The following is a 19,063-nucleotide window of genomic DNA, read 5'->3' as shown; positions in this document are numbered from 1 at the left end:
GCCCAGACCACGACGTCTCGGCCTGCCGTTTTTGTGCTAGATTCAACAAGCGCACTATTAAGTGCTGGGCGGAGTCCGCCCTTCATTATTTTGGCAAAAAATTTAATTATATCATGTCGTCGTATACTCCGACTCCAGTTTTGAGCAAAAGACGCAAAGATAAGGACCGACATCCGAGGTCCGCACCGACTATTGAGACCATGCTTAGGCCGACTACCGGTTCTTCGGTTCTCAGCGAGGCACCTAGGCAGCCCCTGAGTACCGATGACACTTCATTACCGGTGACTACAGTACCCGAGGTCGCAGGCTCCTCGGACCCCATTCCTCCTGCAGAAAACAACACCACTCTTGGCGGAGAAACTCAGAATTTAGACAGGCCTGCCATTTCTCAAGGTGTCTTCAGGCCTTCCTCCTTCTCTATTAAAGCTTTCACTAAAAATAAAGCAGCCATGAAAACCAAAAAACAGGGTCCTCAGACCTCCTCTCAAGGCCCCATGCCTAAAAAGCAGATGCTTAAAATGGCTGAGGATCTGATTACTCTTTATCAGGGGTTCCCAACCCCCCTCGGACAAAAGACCCAGATTAGAGGAAGACTACCCTTCCTCAGATCAAGCTTCTATTACCTCAGAACACTCTGAGGACCAGGATTATGCCTATTCACCTTTTGAAGACTCTGATGCTGAGGAGTCTATTCCCTCGGTCTCCCCCCCCAGAGGACTACTCTTTTGGGGAAACCCTGCATACATTGAGGGAACACTTTCACTGGGAAGGCCAAGATTACTCAGATTCCAAGAAAAGGCTCGGGGAATTTCTTTTGCTCCCCCAGCGTAGGCCCCTGGCTATCCCTCCTGTTTTAGATATATTGGATGATGTGTACACAGAAGCCAGCCTTAATCCAGATTCTTTACCTCCAGCTCCTGTTAAACCAGACAGGTATTACCGGGTTCCTGATTCTCACCAGTTCCTATATAAAAGCCATACTGCTGACCCAGAAACTATTTCACAGGGTCCCAAGGGAATTAAGGCCTCTACTGCTAAAAACCCATTACCTTCAGAGAGGGATTCCAGAGCTTTAGAAAGGTGGGGGAAAAAGGTGTACACCTCGGCCACTTTAACTATTAGGGCATTAAACTGACAATTCCACATGCTAAAGTATCAACAGTTTTTGTTATCTCAGTTGAAAAGCAAAATGGCGCAACCAGAACAACCAGATTTAAAAGAGTTGCAGGATTTGTTGCATGGTGCAGAGCAAGTGGGTAAACATACCTTGCAGTGTGGTTTTGATGCTTTAGAGGCCTCATGTAGAGCTGCTGTTACGGGGTCTGTTATACGTAGGCATGCTTGGCTCAAAGAGCAAACCTTACCAGATCATGTCAAGGCTAAATTATTAGATGCACCTCTTCAAAAAGATGTATTGTTTGGTGTTATAGCTGAGGAGGTACTAAAGAAAATGGAGGAAAAAGCTAAATCAATGCAAACAGTAAAGGATTTCCTGCAGGTACAACCTCTACATTTCAGCAGAAACTGGCCTTCAAAAAATTGGTCCTTTCCAGCCACGGACAGACCTCAAAGGGGCAGATACAGACGCCCTGGGGGTAGAGGGCAACCTCAAGGATCTTTCAGAGCCAGACAGTGGCATGCACCAACCCCAAGAGGTGGAGAAGATAGATCACAGTCATTTAGAAAACAGACACAATGACTTCCCCCTACACCTGCCAAGCAAAGCTTTAATGGCAGCACCTTTGGGCGGAAAACTGGCATTATTCTCAAAAAACTGGCATATTGTTACAAAAGACAAATGGATCCTGGACATTATAGACAGAGGCTACAGATTCCACTTTCACACCCTTCCAAAAATGAGAGGCATGCCAAATCTGCCACAAAATCAGAGGGCAGAGGCACAAAAACAAATTTCCGCTCTCATGGACATGAAAGCGATTCAAGAGGTACCTGCAAAAGAACAAGGTCAAGGGTTTTATTCCAGACTATTCCTGGTACCAAGGAAAGACAAAGATTGGAGACCTATATTAGACCTATCCATCCTAAACACATATCTACAGGTGCCAAAATTCAAGACGCTTACATTACAGCAACTTCTTCCCATGCTGGGCAAGGAGTCTTGGCTGGTAACATTGGACCTCAAGGAGGCATACCTGCATGTCCCTATCAGACAAGATTGCAGAAGATACCTCAGATTTCTTGCAGGTTCAACCCATTACCAATTCTCTGCATTGCCCTTTGGCTTATCTACTGCGCCCAGAGTGTTTACGAAATGCCTGGCATCAGTAATAGCCTTCTGCAGACTACAAGGAATACAAATCTGCCCATATCTGGACGACTGCTTGATCCAAGCGGACAGCAAGGACATACTATTGCAGCACCTGGCATTTGTAATAAAACTGTTGAACTACCTGGGATACACAGTCAACAAAAAGAAATCAAAACTAATACCCTCTCAACAAATAATTTTCCTGGGTGCCAGCTTGAATACAACCACCCAGATGGCCTACCTCACGCCAGACAAACAAGGGCAACTGTCTCAATACTTCAGCAAAATGGCAACTTTCACCAGGCTAACTGCAAGGAAAGTCCTGCAGGCTCTGGGGTTCATGGCATCTTGCATCCTACTAATCCCATGTGCAAAGCTGCATATGAGGAAACTTCAATGGTACCTAAAAAACTTATGGTCTCAACACAGCCACAGCTTGGAAACAATTATACCACTCATTCCATGCCTTCAAAAGGAATTTTGGTGGTGGGCTCAAGCATGCCAAAGAAACACAGGTCTCCCTTTCTGTGTACCTCAAGCAACTCAAATCATCACAACAGACGCCTCAGACTACGCCTGTGGAGCACACATGACAGATCAGTGCATTCAGGGAAAATGGTCCCAAAAAGAGAAGCACCTACATATCAACCAAAAGGAAATGCTAGCCGTGCAAAATGCCATTATGACCTTCAAAGACCTACTGCATCCAGGCCAGCTATTGATAAGGACAGACAACACCACAGTGATGTGGTACATAAACAAACAGGGGGGAACTCATTCATACCCCCTGTGCAGGCAAGCCATGACCCTATGGAACACAGCACTGGAATTGCAAATTCAGCTACAGGCACAATTCCTGCCAGGGAAGGAAAACACACTGGCAGACAACCTAAGCAGAAATATGACAGATCCACACGAATGGAAGTTGCATCCTCAAGTTTTCACAAAGATAACCCAGGCATGGGGACAGCCAGACATAGATCTCTTTGCTACCCACAGAAATTACCAGTTGAAAAAATTCTGTTCAAGGACCTATCATCCACAGGCCTGGAAAGTGGACGCACTCTCTTTCAATTGGACAACATTGACAGTTTATGCCTTCCCTCCTCTTCCTCTGCTGCCCAAGATTCTATTAAAAGCCAGAGCAGAGAGGCCGCAAATGATTCTCTTTGCTCCAGACTGGCCAAGACAACACTGGTATCCGCTCCTGAAGAGCCTGACACATTCCCCACCATGGATCCTACCTCTAGTCCCTTTTCTGTTGTCCCAGCACAACTACAAAACCCTTCACAGCCAGCTCAAAACCCTAAATCTAGCTGCATGGAGAATTCCTTGATTTCCCAACAGACTCTCCTCTCCAAGGAGGTGCAGGATGTCATCTTGGAGGCCAGAAGACCTTCTACTAGAAAAGTCTACTCCGCCAAATGGAAACGATTTTGTGCCTGGAATCAAGAAAAGGGCCAGAATCCTTGGGTAATAAATATACCTCAAATTTTACAGTACCTAGTTGAGATGTTAAACAGTGGACTTTCCTTCTCCTCCATCAAGATCCACGCTTCAGCCATTTCTGCACAATACAACACAGATCCTCCTTTATTCTCGCATCCTCTCTTAAGGCAGTTCCTCAGAGGGGCAAAAAATATAAAACCCCCAAGGAAACCACCAATCCCTGCTTGGGACCTCAACTTCGTATTGGAAAAGCTGACCCTTCCTCCCTTTGAGCCAGCTTCTTCAACAGAACTACAATACTTGTCATGGAAAACAGCCTTTCTTCTGGCTTTCACCTCCGCACGCAGGGTTTCGGAGCTACAGGGCCTCATGGCTATGCAACCGTTCATCATTTTCCATCAGGACAGAGTTTCCTTACAAACCAACCCTACCTTTATGCCAAAGGTAGTATCCAGTGTAGCTTTGAATCAGACTATCCACCTACCTACCTTTTATCCAAATCCACAAAACAAAGGGGAAAGACTACTACATTCCTTGGACATTCACAGACAACTTCGTTATTATTTGGACAGGACAAAGCCATTCAGGAAATCCGAGCAACTCTTTGTGTCCTATGCTACAGGTGCTCAAGGAAAGGCTATTTCCAAACAGACAATTTCAAAATGGATAGCCCACTGCATACGCTTTTGTTACTCATTTCATGGAAAAACTGTGCCTGCATGCATCAGATCCTACTCCACCAGGGCCACAGCTACCTCTGCAGCTTTCCTCAGGGGGGTTCCTACCAAGGACATTTTGGAAGCAGCCACTTGGAGTTCAGTGCACACTTTCTCCAAGCACTATCACCTTCCACTATACTCTAAATCTAGAGCGGGTTTTGCCACAGCAGTCTTGCATGGCATCCTCGCTCCTCCTAGTTCCACTTAGTGCCTATCACCCTTACTTAGCTTTGGGATTCTTCCCATCTGTAATGACTGTAGCTGTATGCACGATGAACATATTATAGTTTTGTACCTACCATAAATGTAGATGTTCGAGTGCTCATACAGCTGCAGTCCAGGTTACCCCCCTTCCGTCCCCTCTTAGGACAGGCCTTATGACAAACACCTTATCATACAACCTATTTGGGGTATTCTCTTATGGTGTATTTGCTTGCTACTACTGATTGATTATTCTATTTTACATGTCCGCATAACTTTATGTTTTGCCTTCCATCTGGGGCAAGAAAAACTGAAGAAAATGGCGTCGGCTGCCTCTTTTGTACCCCTGCCGCACTGACGTCAGGGAAGAAGCGACGACAACCGACGCCGGACCTAGACTTTGGAATTTGGCCGACCGAGGACCTGCCTGACGGCAGGATAACCCCATCTGTAATGACTGCAGCTGTATGAGCACTCGAACATCTACATTTATGGTAGGTACAAAACTGTACTTTTTTCTTAGGACGAACCCAACATTCATGCCAAACGTGGTCTCCAATGTGGCCTTAAACCAGACCATTCATTTGCATACTTTCTACGCAAATCTCCAAAATAAAGGGGAAAGACTTCTGCACATTTTGGATATACACAGGCAGCTACGATTTTACTTGGACAAAACAAAAGCTTTCAGAAAAACTGAGCAACTGTTTGTAGCATATGCTGCAGGGTCACAAGGAAAACCTATTATTTACTGACATCGGTAAGGAGCAAGAAAAAGTTTACCCAATGGGGTACTTAGCTTTAAGTTGAAGACTTCGGTTCTGAAACTCAAAAACGAAAATTTCAGGAGCCGGCCGACCGGCACTTGGGAACTGCTTCTGCTTCGGGCACCGCACAGTAAGAAAGACTGATGTAATGGCGTCGGCTGCATGTTTTATACCCCTGACGACCTTATGTCATGAAGAAGGGATAGCAACCGACGCAGGACCCAAGACTTCGTTAATCAGGCCGACTGAGGGCAACCTGCCAGCAGATAACCCAAATGTAATGACTGCAGCAGTGAATACACTTGAACATCTACATTTATGGTAAGTGTACACAACTGTACTTTTTTGTTACTCTCCATTTCTTTTTTAATATGCATGGCTTTACCGCCTTTCAGTAGTAAGTGCTCTTAATCATGTTTTAACTGTAGAATCTTACTTGATATATTTTCTTTTCTTACCAAAGTATGACTGACATTGTCTTTTTACCCATGTTCTATATCTTTTACCTGGAGTGTTTTTATTAATTCTTGTTATATTACTATGCTCAGCATACATGCTGTAACCTGTTTTGTGTATTATGCTGGATGTACTGTATTTGTATAACTTGATGTTGGAGCTTTTCTCCCCGGGCCTCCGCTGAAAATGGACCTGGTCCAGTCGGAATTTCCCGGTTAACAAATGTAAAATAAATAAAATAAAATAATGTTATCTGCCTCCATCTTCTCAGGTATATGCCATATGTTCTTATGTTGTTCCATCTGCTTCTGTTTTCTTGCCCCTCCAGTTTGTCAGCACATTTTGTTTCACTAGAGGTGTGCCTTTCTTCAGTTTGGAATGAAGTTTCCTTATCCTTAAATTTCATGTTGTTGAAGAATTTTCTTTAGAAGTTTGAGAAAATGTTTGTGAATTTTGCATACTTTTACATGAAAATCCTCATTTTGGTTGAAATGTTGTTTCAAGTAGAACCAATCAACTGTAGATCTTCAGAGAAAAGTCACTTTTGACAGTTGCTTGAATTATTCATTTTAAACAGTTTAATCACCAAACCATATATTAAAGAATTATCAGTCTAAAAAGCCAAAGGGGGGATGGTCTTGCTATAAAAACAGTTTCTAGAGCAAGCAGGAAAACATTCCTGTTAGAACAGACTTTCAGTGAGGACCTTCTGTCAGGAACTGGTAAGTTGAATATAATCCATCTTTTTTCCATTTCCCGTGGATAAAAAATTCTGTTTTTTTTTTTTAGTTATTCTGATTGGGAATAATTTCATGTAAGCAAATGAAAGTTTTATTTGGCAGCTTGGAGTCTGAAATCCACTATAACAGTAGTCACATAGGAAAACTCTGAGTGCTGAAAGACATCAGAAACAGATTTGCACAGCGTTTAATGAGAAACAAGTTTTATTTCATTATAGTATAATATATGTTCTCTTGTTTCTTCTTTATAGGTCGCTTGGGCTTGGATTCCGAGGAGGATTTTCCTTCACCTCAGAAAGTAAGTCAGTTGAAGCAGTTGCTGACTATACAGATGTAGATTTCACTTACGTATGCGAGTAAGCTTCAGTGTTAACATGTGCCTATAAGTGCTTATTGAAAAATGTGCACGTTCACCTATGTGTAAGTAAACATGAGTGGCTGTGTACAGTTGTATCTGCTAGTATCCTGGTGATGGACTTTGACACACAAACACCTATAACAAGAATGGATCAGTTTATCATCATTTACAACACCCTGTGCTGCCTTGCAGTCCTTACGTATGGAAAGTAACCACAGGCAGCCATTAGCTCTATAAACAACCCCCTTCCATGGCTGAACTCGTGCCTTTTCCAGGACGCAATTCTCATGTATAACTGAAAGAAGGAGCAGCTTATATCTTCTTCAGTTCTTTTTTGCCACAAGAAGCAGTTGGACAAAAGTCCCTCTGTTTGTTGGACCCGGTGACATCCAGAAAATAAGTAAAGTAACCCAGTTTAGTGACCACCGTCTGTGAAATTAGTATTAATGTTGTTGGAATTTGATTATTGTATTTTTGGATTTTGAATTGCTTACTAGTTAGTAATTCTGAGATCCACTATGTCTCCAGAAAAGCTTAAAATAATTCTGCCTGTGAAAGTTAAATTCCATCTCCTTACATCATTGAGAACCTTGTCATGTCCTACTGCAAACACTGTACCACTTTTAATAAGGAGAGTCCTCTCTTTTAGTCTGAAAACCTTAGAGTATTCTTGGAGCTCAAGAAGCTTGTGGTAGTAGCAGGAGGTGTACCCACTCCTCCCACTGTGTGAGAAACACCTATTGGCTGGCATAAACTTTAAAATCTTTCCGAAAAAACAGAGCAGTAATTAAAGAGAATGATATTTTACCTGTATAGGTGGTGCACAGAGTGTATGAGGCATTGGTAACCTCATCAGTCCCATTAAGGCTTGAGGATGTCAGGATCAATGAGGTACTTCGTTCCCCCACAGTCTTCTGTAACTACATCCCTGCCTGTTGTTGCATACATGTGTTGGTAAGAAGTAGTAGTATTCCTGTTGGAGATAATTAACTGAGAACTGAATGGTTTGGATGAGTGATGCATGATTATGTTTTAAAGTACTGAATAATAGATAGGAAGAGGAAGGGTAACGAGAAAGACTGTGAGGATAGTCCGGTGAATCAGACTGAGAGAAGACAGAATAATGTTTGCATGGTAAAAGAATGGCTCTGGTTAGGTTCCTGAATGTGTTATGCTTGGGCTGTACTGAAGTGTCCTCCTAAGAATTAGAATTTGTTTATTTATTTATTGCATTTGTTTACCGGGAAAGTCTACTGGGCCTAAAAGAGCACATTTTCAGTGGAGGCCCATGGAGAAAAGCTCCAACAAGAACAAAGATGCAGAAAAAAAAAATAAACATTAAGTTTAATTTAGAGTTGGAGTAACAGGACTAAGATGTGTGTGGTTTAGGTTTTTCTGGAAACGGTAGGTCAATGAAATAGGCATTCTTTTTTGCATAAGTGTTTCATGAGTATTTTCCTACTTTTGGGAAAAGTTGGTAGCTTTCAGATCACTGGAGGAATGGTTTCCTAATGTTTATCCATTGGTATCAAGAAGCTGTGGTAGTAGCACTGCTTACTAGAATGTGGGGATTGGAGGAAGAATGTATTTTGGGGTTGAGATTTGAGATTAGAGTCTGAATAAGAAGGATCCTAGTGTTAGGTCTGCCCTTTGGTGTATAGAAAGCCATTTGGCCATTTTCAAAAGAGAACAATGGTCTTTAGATTTAAAGTCTGTGGTAATGAAGTGGCAGATCTTGGAAATGGTTTGTAAGGAAGTGAAGTTCTTTTTTCATGCTGAAGTTGTGCCACAGTCATATTTTAATTGGGCCATGAGATTTTTTTAAACCAGTAGCTTCTCTGGCTGAAGGTGCTAGAAAACTGGAAATTTTCCAAGCCCAAACATGAGTGTTGTGTATGTTTGATCTAGTATTATTGATGAGCTGCTGAAATTAAGGAGCTAGCCAAACCCTAGGTGTTTAAAAAGAGGTGGTGGACTCTAATTTTGTCAGTGACGGCACTAGTTTAATTTTGGAAGGATTAAGAATTGGTTTCCCAGTGGTGAGACAGTTGGTTAAGGTGAAAAGACCTTTGTGTAGTTGCTGCTGTACATTGGTGAGGGAGGTATGTGATTTGTAGATGATCATGCAGTCTGTGACGTGAAGGGTGGTCTGTTGAAAGTTTGTAAGTAAGGGTGCAGAGGTGGAAACAGTTGTTCCTATGGTTAGATAGAAAGTTGTAGAGCCATTAACATGCTTTATTACTAATGGCGTCTATATTACCTTATCGTATGATGAAAATAGCGAATGCTATTTCATTGTACCGATAATGTCTAAACCACAAAATATCAAACTAACGGAACAGCGGTGCTCCGCAAAAAAAAAAAAAAACGTAAACACAAAGATAAGTGGGGAACTGTGCCCCCCACACCCCTTTACTTAAATATACCAACTCCGAGATTGCACCATAGTGGAGGAAATGGCAAAGTCCCAAAGACAGTTCACCAAATTTTTTCCTCGGGGAAAAAAATTTGATGCTCCGTGTCTTCGCTATTTTGCCATTTCGACAGTATCGGATCGACTAAATAGCTTTCGCTATTTAGTCCATTCAATATGCTAATATAGATTCTACTAATGCTATGGGCAAGTAGAGCTGTTTGGAGAAGATAATAATCTGCCAGGTTGAACATTTCAATTAGGTCAGTAAAAACTGTTTCTATGCATTCACCTTTGTCCATAACAATTAAAATGTCATCTCTGAGATTTTGGGAGACTGTAGTGGCACTGCTGTTGAACAGTAAATGGGTTGTGATGAAATCAGATAGTTGGATGTAGGGAAGTTTTTCTAACGTCTTGGTCTAAAGTCAGAGAGGAGTTTGGGGCTCCATCAGGAGCCATTTATTTGCTACTAGACAATTCTATGTTGAAGGAAGAATGAGCTGCAGACAGCAGATGGGTTTCCATGTACCCACAATGGAAGATTGTGGGCTTTGGCTTTTTTCATTTGTGGACTCGGGCCTGAATATGACCATTTCGTGAATGTAGTGCAGGAAGTAACTGAAAGCTAGTTATTGTTCAGGAGGAGAGGCCTTTCCACCAAATGAAGAAGGCCTTATTATCTTTAACTTTAGAGCCAACATCACAGGGAGAGATGTCCCTCTCCAAATAACACAGACTTCTTCTGTTTGTCAGGTTTGAATGTACGAAACCCCTGGAACACAATCTTTAAGCTGCCCAGCCCTCTGCCTTTGAAGTGGCTTACCTAATGAAAAGGGGTAAGGAGTCTTCTCTTAACACCTTCCAGTTATGAACTTAACAAGGATGACTTCATCTTCTTGACACCAGTATGCTCCCCTCTGGGTTGTGACACTGTTGATGAGGAATACTATATCCTCTGGCTTCCCACTAGAGGATGGTTGTTTTGTAGAGAAACTCAAACTGATGAGGGAACCTTTTTGTATATTTCTTCGTGTACAAGAGCCCTGGACATTGGCTGTTTCCGCCATTTCTCAGGCTTTTCTGGGTGAATTTCAGTTTTTTTGCTGTCTGACACACAGCCACCGTCCCCAAATGGCACATATGTTTTGTAGGGTGCAAATGCCTCTAGGTACTGGTACATAAATCCTGTGTGCAGCCCAGCTGTAGTTTCTCTAGACACAGCCAGAAGATTGAAACTGAAACTTATGCCAAAGACCCTGTCCAATGATAAGGAGATCAGAATGCTGGACTGTTTAGCAAACAAAGTGTGCACTACTTCTACTCTAGCTTTTAGAGCTTTGAGTTGCTAGAGCTGTGGGATAAATAGACTCTTCTACAAGCACTCAAGTCCTGAATACTTAAAAAACACTGTCTCAAAGCTAGGGATTTGAGCTCATACAGACTGACACTTGTCCTTGAACTCAAATATGTGTTCGAGCAAGCAGCTGCCATGCCTTACCTGAACACATTATTCAAGATGTTCATCGTGTTTCACTGTTGCAGTCATTACACTTGGGTTATCCTGCTGGCAGGCGACCCGCAGTCAGCCCGAGTTCCAAAGTCTTGGTCCGGCGTCAGTTGCTGTTGCTTCTTCCCTGACGTCAGCGTGCCAGGGGTATAAATGTTGCAACCGGCGCCATTTTCTTCAGTCTTTCTTGCCGCGCGATGCCCGAAGCAAAAGCAGTTCGCAAGTGCCGGTTGGCCGACTCCTGAGATTTTCAAAATTGAATTTCAGAACCGAAGTCTTCAATAAAGCTAAGTACCCCGTTGGGGAACTTTTTCTTGCTTCCGACCGATGTCAGTAAAAGTTAATAATTGTATTTCTTGTGGGAAGCAAATACCTCATAAGGACTTTCACTCTTACTGCATTCCTTGCCTAGGCCCTGACCACGACGTTACTAGTTGTCGGTTTTGTGCTAGATTCAATAAACACACTATTAAACGTCGGTTTGATTTTGCTTCACATTATTTTGGACGAAGATTTAATTATATAATGCTGTCGGAACAACCGACGACCGGAATGTATAAAAAACGCAAAGACAAAGAAAAAGACAGACATCCGAGGTCCAAAACCGACGACAAAGCCTCTTCTAGGCCAGTCGCCGGTTCTCAGTGAGACGCTTTTGCAGCCCCTGACACCCACTACCTCAGAGCCACAGGCCCTAACCGACAGCCACATGGAGACACCGAGGCCTGTGGAAACTCAAGGTATTGGGATTACGGAAACTATACCCTCAGATAGGTCCGGAGCTGCTGAGCAGGCACCGGCTTCTGAGGGTGTTTTCAGACTTTCACAGCTTACAATTAGGGCTACTACAGCAGCAAAGTCAAAAACACCATTAAAGACAAGGAAACAAGTGCAGCATTCTCCAGAACAGTCATCCATGGCAAAGAAACAGATACTTAAAATGGCCGAAGACCTTATTACTTTAATCAGGGGCTCCCATCCCCCCACCTGACAAAAGGCCTAGGCAAGACACTGATTACGATTCCTCTGATCAGATTTCCATTTCCTCTGATTCTTCTTCTGAACAGGGCTATTCTCTCCCTCCCTATGAGGGCTCTGATTCTGAAGAGTCCATTCCTTCAGCCTCACCGCCTGAGGATTATGCTTTTGGGGAAACCCTGCACACCATGAGGGAGCATTTCCATTGGGAGAGCCAGGATTACTCAGAATCCAAGAAAAGGCTCAGAGATTTCCTTTTATTGCCTCAGCACAGGCCCCTTGCTGTCCCTCCTGTTCTTGATATTGTAGATAATGTTTTTTCTGAATCCAGTCTGTCTCCAGATTCTTTACTCCCTGCTCTATTAAAGCCAGACAGGTACTACAGGGTCCCTGACTCTCATAAATTTCTTTATAAAAACCCCGCTGCAGACCCAGAAACAATTTCTCAGGGTCCTAAAGGGGTTAAGGCTTCCACTGCCAAAAATCCTGTCCCCTCAGATAGGGATTCAAGAGTTCTGGACAGATGGGGGAAAAAAGTTTACACTTCTGCTACTTTAGCTGTAAGAGCTTTAAACTGTCAGTTTCACATGCTTAAAATATCAACAGTATCTCATGTCATTGTTAAAGCAGAAAATGGCTACAAATATAGAAAGTCCTGACAGTAAAGAAATGCAGGATTTATTGCATGCAGTTGAACAAGTGGGAAAACATACTCTGCAATGTGGTTTTGATTCATTAGAGGCTTCTTTTAGAGCCGCAGTTACAGACTCAGTAATTCGAAGACATGCTTGGTTGAAAGAATTTACCTGACAATGTTAAAGTAAAATTATTGGATGCTCCACTACAGCATGATACTTTGTTTGGTGTTAAGGCAGAAGAGATGTTAAAGAAAATGGAGGATAAAGCAAAGTCAATGCAAATGGTGAAATATTTCTTACAGGTTCAACCACCTAGATTTAGCAGAAACTGGCCTTCAAAAAATTGGTCCTTTCCAATGTCAGACAGGCCACAAAGAGGCAGATACAGACGCCCAAGAGGCACATCTCAGCCCCAAGGCTCCTACAGACCTAAACAATGGGGTGCTTCAGCCCCCAAAGGAGGAGAAGACAAATCATAACCTTATAGGAAACAGTCACAATGACTTCCCTCTGCAAATGCCAAGCTCTTACCAGTTGACAGCACCCCTAGGGGGAAAGCTAGCACTTTTCTCAAAAAATTGTCACATGATCACCCAAGACCAATAGGTGCTGAATATAGTTTCTCAGGGGTACAGGTTCCACTTCCACATGCTTCCAAAACCAAAAGGTATGCCAAACCTGCCACAAAACCAATGGGCAGAGGCACAAAAACAGATTGCTGTTCTTATGGATATGGGAGCTATTCAAAAAGTTCCACAAGAAGAACAGGGCCAAGGATTTTACTCAAGACTTTTCTTAGTACCCAGAAAAGACAAAGCCTGGTGACCAATACTGGACCTGTCAATCCTGAATACTTTCCTGGATGTTCCAAAATTCAAAATGTTAATATTTCAACAACTTCTGCCCATGCTGGGCAAGGAGGCTTGGCTAGTTACTTTGGATCTCAAGGAGGCATACCTGCACGTCCCAATCAGACAATCGTGCAGAAGATACCTCAGATTTATAGCAGTCTCAATGCATTACCAATTCTCTGCACTGCACTTTGGCTTATCTACTGCGCCCAGGGTCTTCACAAAATGCCTGGCACCAGTAATTGCATTTTGCAGACAAAAATGAATTCAAATTTATTCCTACTTGGACGACTGCCTTATTCAAGCAGAGAGCAAAGACATTCTTCTAAAGCACCTGGCATTTGTAAAAAGATTGCTAATTTGCCTAGGGTACACAGTAAACGAAAAGAAATCAAAACGAGTGCCCTCTCAAGAGATAATATTCCTCGGTGCAAGCTTAAATACAACTGCCCAGATGGCTTATCTCACGCCAGACAAAGGCAACTGACTCATTACTTTCAAATGATGGTAACAATGACCCAGCTCCCTGCAAGAAAAATTTTGCAGACTCTGGGCTACATGGCATCCTGCATTCTACTAATTCCATATGCAAAACTGCATTTGAGGAAACTACAATGGTATCTAAAAAGTGTTTGGACTCAGCATTGTCACAGCCTAGAGACAATCATAACCTTGATTCCCTGCCTACAACAACAGGAGTTTCGATGGTGGTCCCAGGCCTGTCACCACAACAAGGGACAGCCTTCCACCTTACCTACAGCCAGGCAGACAATAACGGATGCATTGGATTATGCCTGGGGAGCACATATGGCAGGAAAATGTATTCAGGTCACGTGGCACAAGGAGCAAATGCATCTTCACATCAATCAAAAAGAGATGCTAGCTGTACAGAATGCCCTGACAGCCTTCAAGGACCTAATACATCCAGGACAACTCCTAATAAAGACGGACAATACCACAGTTATGTGGTGCATAAGCAAGGGGGAACACATTCCTACCCCCTATGCATACAAGCCATGACTTTGTGGAATACAGCACTGACCTACCAGGTACATCTGCAAGCACAATTCCTGCCAGGAACAAAAAATACACTGGCAGACGAACTAAGCAGAAATCTCATGGATCCTCATGAATGGAAGCTAAATCCACAAGTGTTCAACATGATAACAAGAAAATGGGGACCCCCCAGACATAGATCTTTTTGCCTCCCCTCACAATTGCCAAATACAGAAATTTTGCACAAGTACTTATCACTCTCAAGCATGGAAAGTGGATGCTCTATCATTCAGCTGGAAAAACTTGACAGTCTATGCCTTCCCTCCGATGCCTCTTCTCACCAAGGTGCTTCTAAAAGTCAGAAAAGAGAGGCCAAAAATGAAACTGATTGCACCAGACTGGCCACGCCAGCACTGGTACCCAATCCTAAAAACTTTGTCCCAAGGCCCACCTTGGCCTCTACCTCAAATCCCTCATCTTCTGACACAGCAAAACAATCAGATTCTGCACAGTCAACTCAGAACCTTAAACCTGGCAGCATGGCTGATAATGTAGCCACTCAGACTGCACCTCTCTCTAAAGCTGTTATGGAGTAATTTTGGAAGCCAGGAGGCCCAGCACTAGGAAATCTTATGCAGAAAAATGAAAGAGATTCTGTGCTTGGAACCAGGCACAAGGGCTCGACCCACTGGTCCCTAATATACCTCAGATTTTGCAATACCTGACTGAGATGTTGGACAAAGGCCTATCATTTTCATCTATTAAAATCCATGCCTCTGCCATTTCAGCTCATTACAATACGGATCCTCCTATTTTTTCACACCCTCTACTACGACAGTACCTCAGAGGGGCAAAGAATATAAGACCCCCTAGGAGAGCACCAGTACCTACTTGGGACCTCAACTTTGTTTTAGAAAAACTAACACTGCCTCCATTTGAACCAGCCAGCACAGCTGATCTAAAATTCTTGTCATGGAAAACTGCTCTGCTCTGCTCCTGGCAATAACTTCAGCAAGAAGAGTCTCAGAGTTACACACATTGATGGCTGTGGAACCTTTCCTCATTAGTTGTTCGAGTGTATTCACTGTTGCAGTCCATGTTACCCACCCTCCATCCCCCTCTTTGCTGGGACTATTCTGTACTTCTCAACTCTATACAACCTAAGTGGTGTATTTGCTTGTAGATGAAGGAAATGTTTATAGTAATATATGCATGGTTGTTTGGCATATTTTTATCTTTTCAGCCTTCCTATCTGGGGGCACCTGACATCTGGGGCAAGAAAAACGGAAGAAAATGGCACCAGTTGCAACATTTATACCCCTGGCGCACTGACGTCAGGGAAGAGGCGACAGCAACTGACGCCGGACCAAGACTTAAGAACTCGGGCCGACTGCGGGTCGCCTGCCAGCAGGATAACCCAAGTGTAATGACTCATACAGTGAATACACTCGAACATCTACATTTATGGTAGATACACAACTGTACTTTTGAGTGAGGCAAGTGTGGCAGTTGTTTGGGAGGAAGGAAGTAGGAGGAGGTGGAAATGAAGATTAGGGTTTCAGGCAGTTGTGGGAAAGGGGACTTATGTTTAGGGACAGGAAGGGAATTTTAGTGTTAGGGAACAGGAGAGGAATTTTAAGGTTAGGGGAAGGCAGGGGAATTCTAGGTTTAGGGAGCAATGAATTGGTGGTAGAGTTTTAGTTTTTGGGATGATTTGAGGAGTTTAGGATTAGGGAGAGGGAGTGGAGTTTTAGGAATAGGTAGAGCGGCTCAGGTTGGGAACTGGGTGGGAGCTTTAGGGTTTGAATTAGGGGTCTGATAGAGCTATATAGTTCAATTGTATTGGTTGGGCTAAGTAATAAGATTTGGCTAGTGGGAGTTAGAGCACTTGCCTTTTTTAGCAAATGTGTTGCAGGCTACTAGCATGCAAGCATTTGTAGTAGAACAAATAAAATATTAAAGGGTAGAGTGTGAAAGCATGGCATTAAGTATGGCTGTTATGCAGTGAATGCCCTGCAGCAGGAGTATAACCGCAAGATTCATACTCTGTAGAAAATTCTAGGCTTAGGTTTCAACCAATGCTGGGTGATGTTAGGGGACACCTCCCAGTTGCCCCTTTAGACAAAAATCTGTTGAATCCCCTTCGTAGAAAATTAAAAATAAATGGAAGATAACAGGAGAATGATAGAACTTGTTAAATAGTTTTTGCTTCTTCCAGTTCTTAAATGTAGAAAGGACTACCCTGCTTACCAGTGTGCTTATAGAAAATCTGAGTTTGATCAGTTTAAACAGAAGAAGGTCTTTGGAAAGAGACAAACTTGGCATAGAGGCAGAGGTGGAGTGGCAAGATGGTGGGGGTGGGTAGGGTATGGGAAAGGATGTAAGTTCAATACCTCCCAAGAAGGGTCATATTGATTTTGCATCCATAAAAATCCATATTCTTTTCCCCATCAGACGCCCCTCTGCATATCTTGGGAGAGAGGATCTGTCATTTTTATTTTATTTATTTTAATTTATTATTTGTTTACCGGAAATGTCCGACTCGGAACAAGCCAATTTTCAGCGGAGGCCTGGGGAGAAACGCTCCAGAGTGCACATGTCTTTGTAACGTGGGAAGAAACCGGAGTACCTGATGGAAACTCACACGAGCGCAGGAAGGACATGCAGCCTCTGCACAGAAGGCACCCCAGCTGAGAATCAAACTGGAGAACCTCTTGCTGTGAGGCGACAATGCTAATCGCTACACCACTGCAAAGAAAATAGCCATCTCATAATATTTCTAAAAACAACTGTCACTGTAATGCTACTTTTAGAATTCTTTTAGTATAACTTGACATTAAAAACAAAACCACAAGGAACCAGATCTTAATATCATTTTTTTAAGGCAGCTACATTAATTGACTGCTTTTGTCTTCATCAGGATCTTGTCAGCCCATTTCGACATTGGGGAAGTATTTGTAAAGATGAAAACACTCATCTATTTTAGCTGGCCTTCATAAAAATTCTGTAATTTAAGATTTGTTTACTAGAATCTTTCTTAATAGTGGACAGACGGATTAGAGAGAGAGATTGACATATAATTTCCAGCTGACAAAATGGTGCCTTTTCTCTCCTCCTGGGAATTCTTTCTGTCCTGTTTTGGCCAGGTAGACTAGCAAAACTTATCCTTACATACTTACTGAAATGCAGACCGATCGAGAGGATCCCAGTAAAATAACAAGGAATGGATTTTATTCAGGAAGCTTTCTCTTGCCAAAAAAAAACAGTTCAAGGATGAACAAATTCCGGAAGTTAAGCAAGTAATGAATTCTGGCCATTCGGGTCCTTCTTCTCTCCCTCCCTAAATTTTTATACCCAAGTCACTGTGGTTACTGTGGATTTCAGAGATGATTGCTTGCATATCTCCATCCACATAGAGTGCAGGTATTTTTCTAAGGTTCTGTTCAGAGATGGATTGTTTTCAGTTCACCTCCTTGCTTTTTGGTGTCTCCACGGCACTGGAGTATTTAGGTTTTTATTTTTGGTCCCGTGTTTTCCTATTTCAGGACTTTTACTTCAGATGCTGTTCTGTTTGGATGATTTTTCTCCTCCAAAACAAGACTGAAATTAGTATCAATCAAGGGGTCTACATTAGATGAACGATCGTTCCGATGTTCAAATCCTAGATGGTCGACATCATATAATCGAACGTTGGAAAAGGTCAAAGGTGAAAGTCAATGTTTTTTCACGCACAGAATGGGAAATTTTGCCTTTCTGCACTGAACTGCGTTCTCGGAGTTGGTATGTTTAAGTAGGGGGGTGTGGGGGGCGCAGGGTGGGCTTGCCCCCCTGCTCAGAGCGGTAAGGCAAGTTTTTTTTTTTTAATTATATAATCACTGTTTCGAACTTTGCTCATATGATTTCACTCGTGAGGTTCAAAGTTTTGAAACTTCGACTATATAATATAGACCCTCAGTCCAGATGAAACTCCCTGGTTTAAAAGCTTTCTCAGGACACGTCAGAGTTAAAGTAGGATCCTCACAGTCATAATCTGCACCTGTTACCAAAGGTGTACCACAAGGATCCAGTCTTGCCTCCCTCCTGTTCTCCATATTCATTAACAAACTTCCTTGTGACCTCCCCATTCTCCCACTTATCCTCTGTGTTGATGACATGGTCCTTTATCGATCAGGTCACTCTCACATCAACATTAAATACCAACTCGTCAGACTTACATGAGCTTCAGCAGTGACTCATAAATCATAAACTACTTCTCAACCCGCCAAGACCAAAACTGTGCTTTTTGGAACTCCACAGAAAATTCACCAACCATCTAACCTGTTAACTTCCATTTCAAAATAGACAAAGTGAGAGATAAAATAAAACTCCCACCTCTTCTGGGTCAAAACAATCAAACATTGGCAAAAGCATTCTCCTTTCTTAACCTGAATATGGGATCCCAGTTCTTGCTTCTGCTTCCAAGAAAAACATTCCCACACTCCAAACTAACAGCATCTGCTAATTCACTACAAACCTATCTATCTGTGATGATCACTGTATCACCCTAGAAAAAAAACAAAACAAAAACAAATGACTACCCATAAAACAAAGATCTAACCTACTTTTAGGATTCCAAAGCTACAAACTACTCCCAACTCCACACATTTACTCCCTTTAAAGTTAGACTTCATCAAAAAACCTCCTCATACAACCTGAGACTAATCACAAGCCACACCAAC

At 42.7% G+C, this 19,063-nt stretch overlaps 1 protein-coding gene across 1 annotated transcript in view; it reads left to right on the top strand.

Annotated features, from left to right (window-relative positions):
* NEK9 (NIMA related kinase 9) overlaps positions 1-19,063 on the top strand; it is a 1,697,515-nt gene that overhangs the window by 813,501 nt on the left and 864,951 nt on the right. Inside the window, exon 13 of the mRNA XM_044073912.1 lies at positions 6,853-6,899. Coding sequence (XP_043929847.1) covers positions 6,853-6,899 — 47 coding nt within the window. The remainder of the gene's footprint in view (positions 1-6,852; positions 6,900-19,063) is intronic.

Source organism: Protopterus annectens, chromosome 6.part0 (genome assembly GCF_019279795.1).
Source record: "Protopterus annectens isolate FY-2018-M chromosome 6.part0, PAN1.0, whole genome shotgun sequence".
Lineage (NCBI taxonomy): Eukaryota > Metazoa > Chordata > Ceratodontiformes > Protopteridae > Protopterus > Protopterus annectens.
The sequence above is the reverse complement of the archived record's forward strand: the minus strand, read 5'-3'. Positions and strand labels throughout refer to the sequence as shown.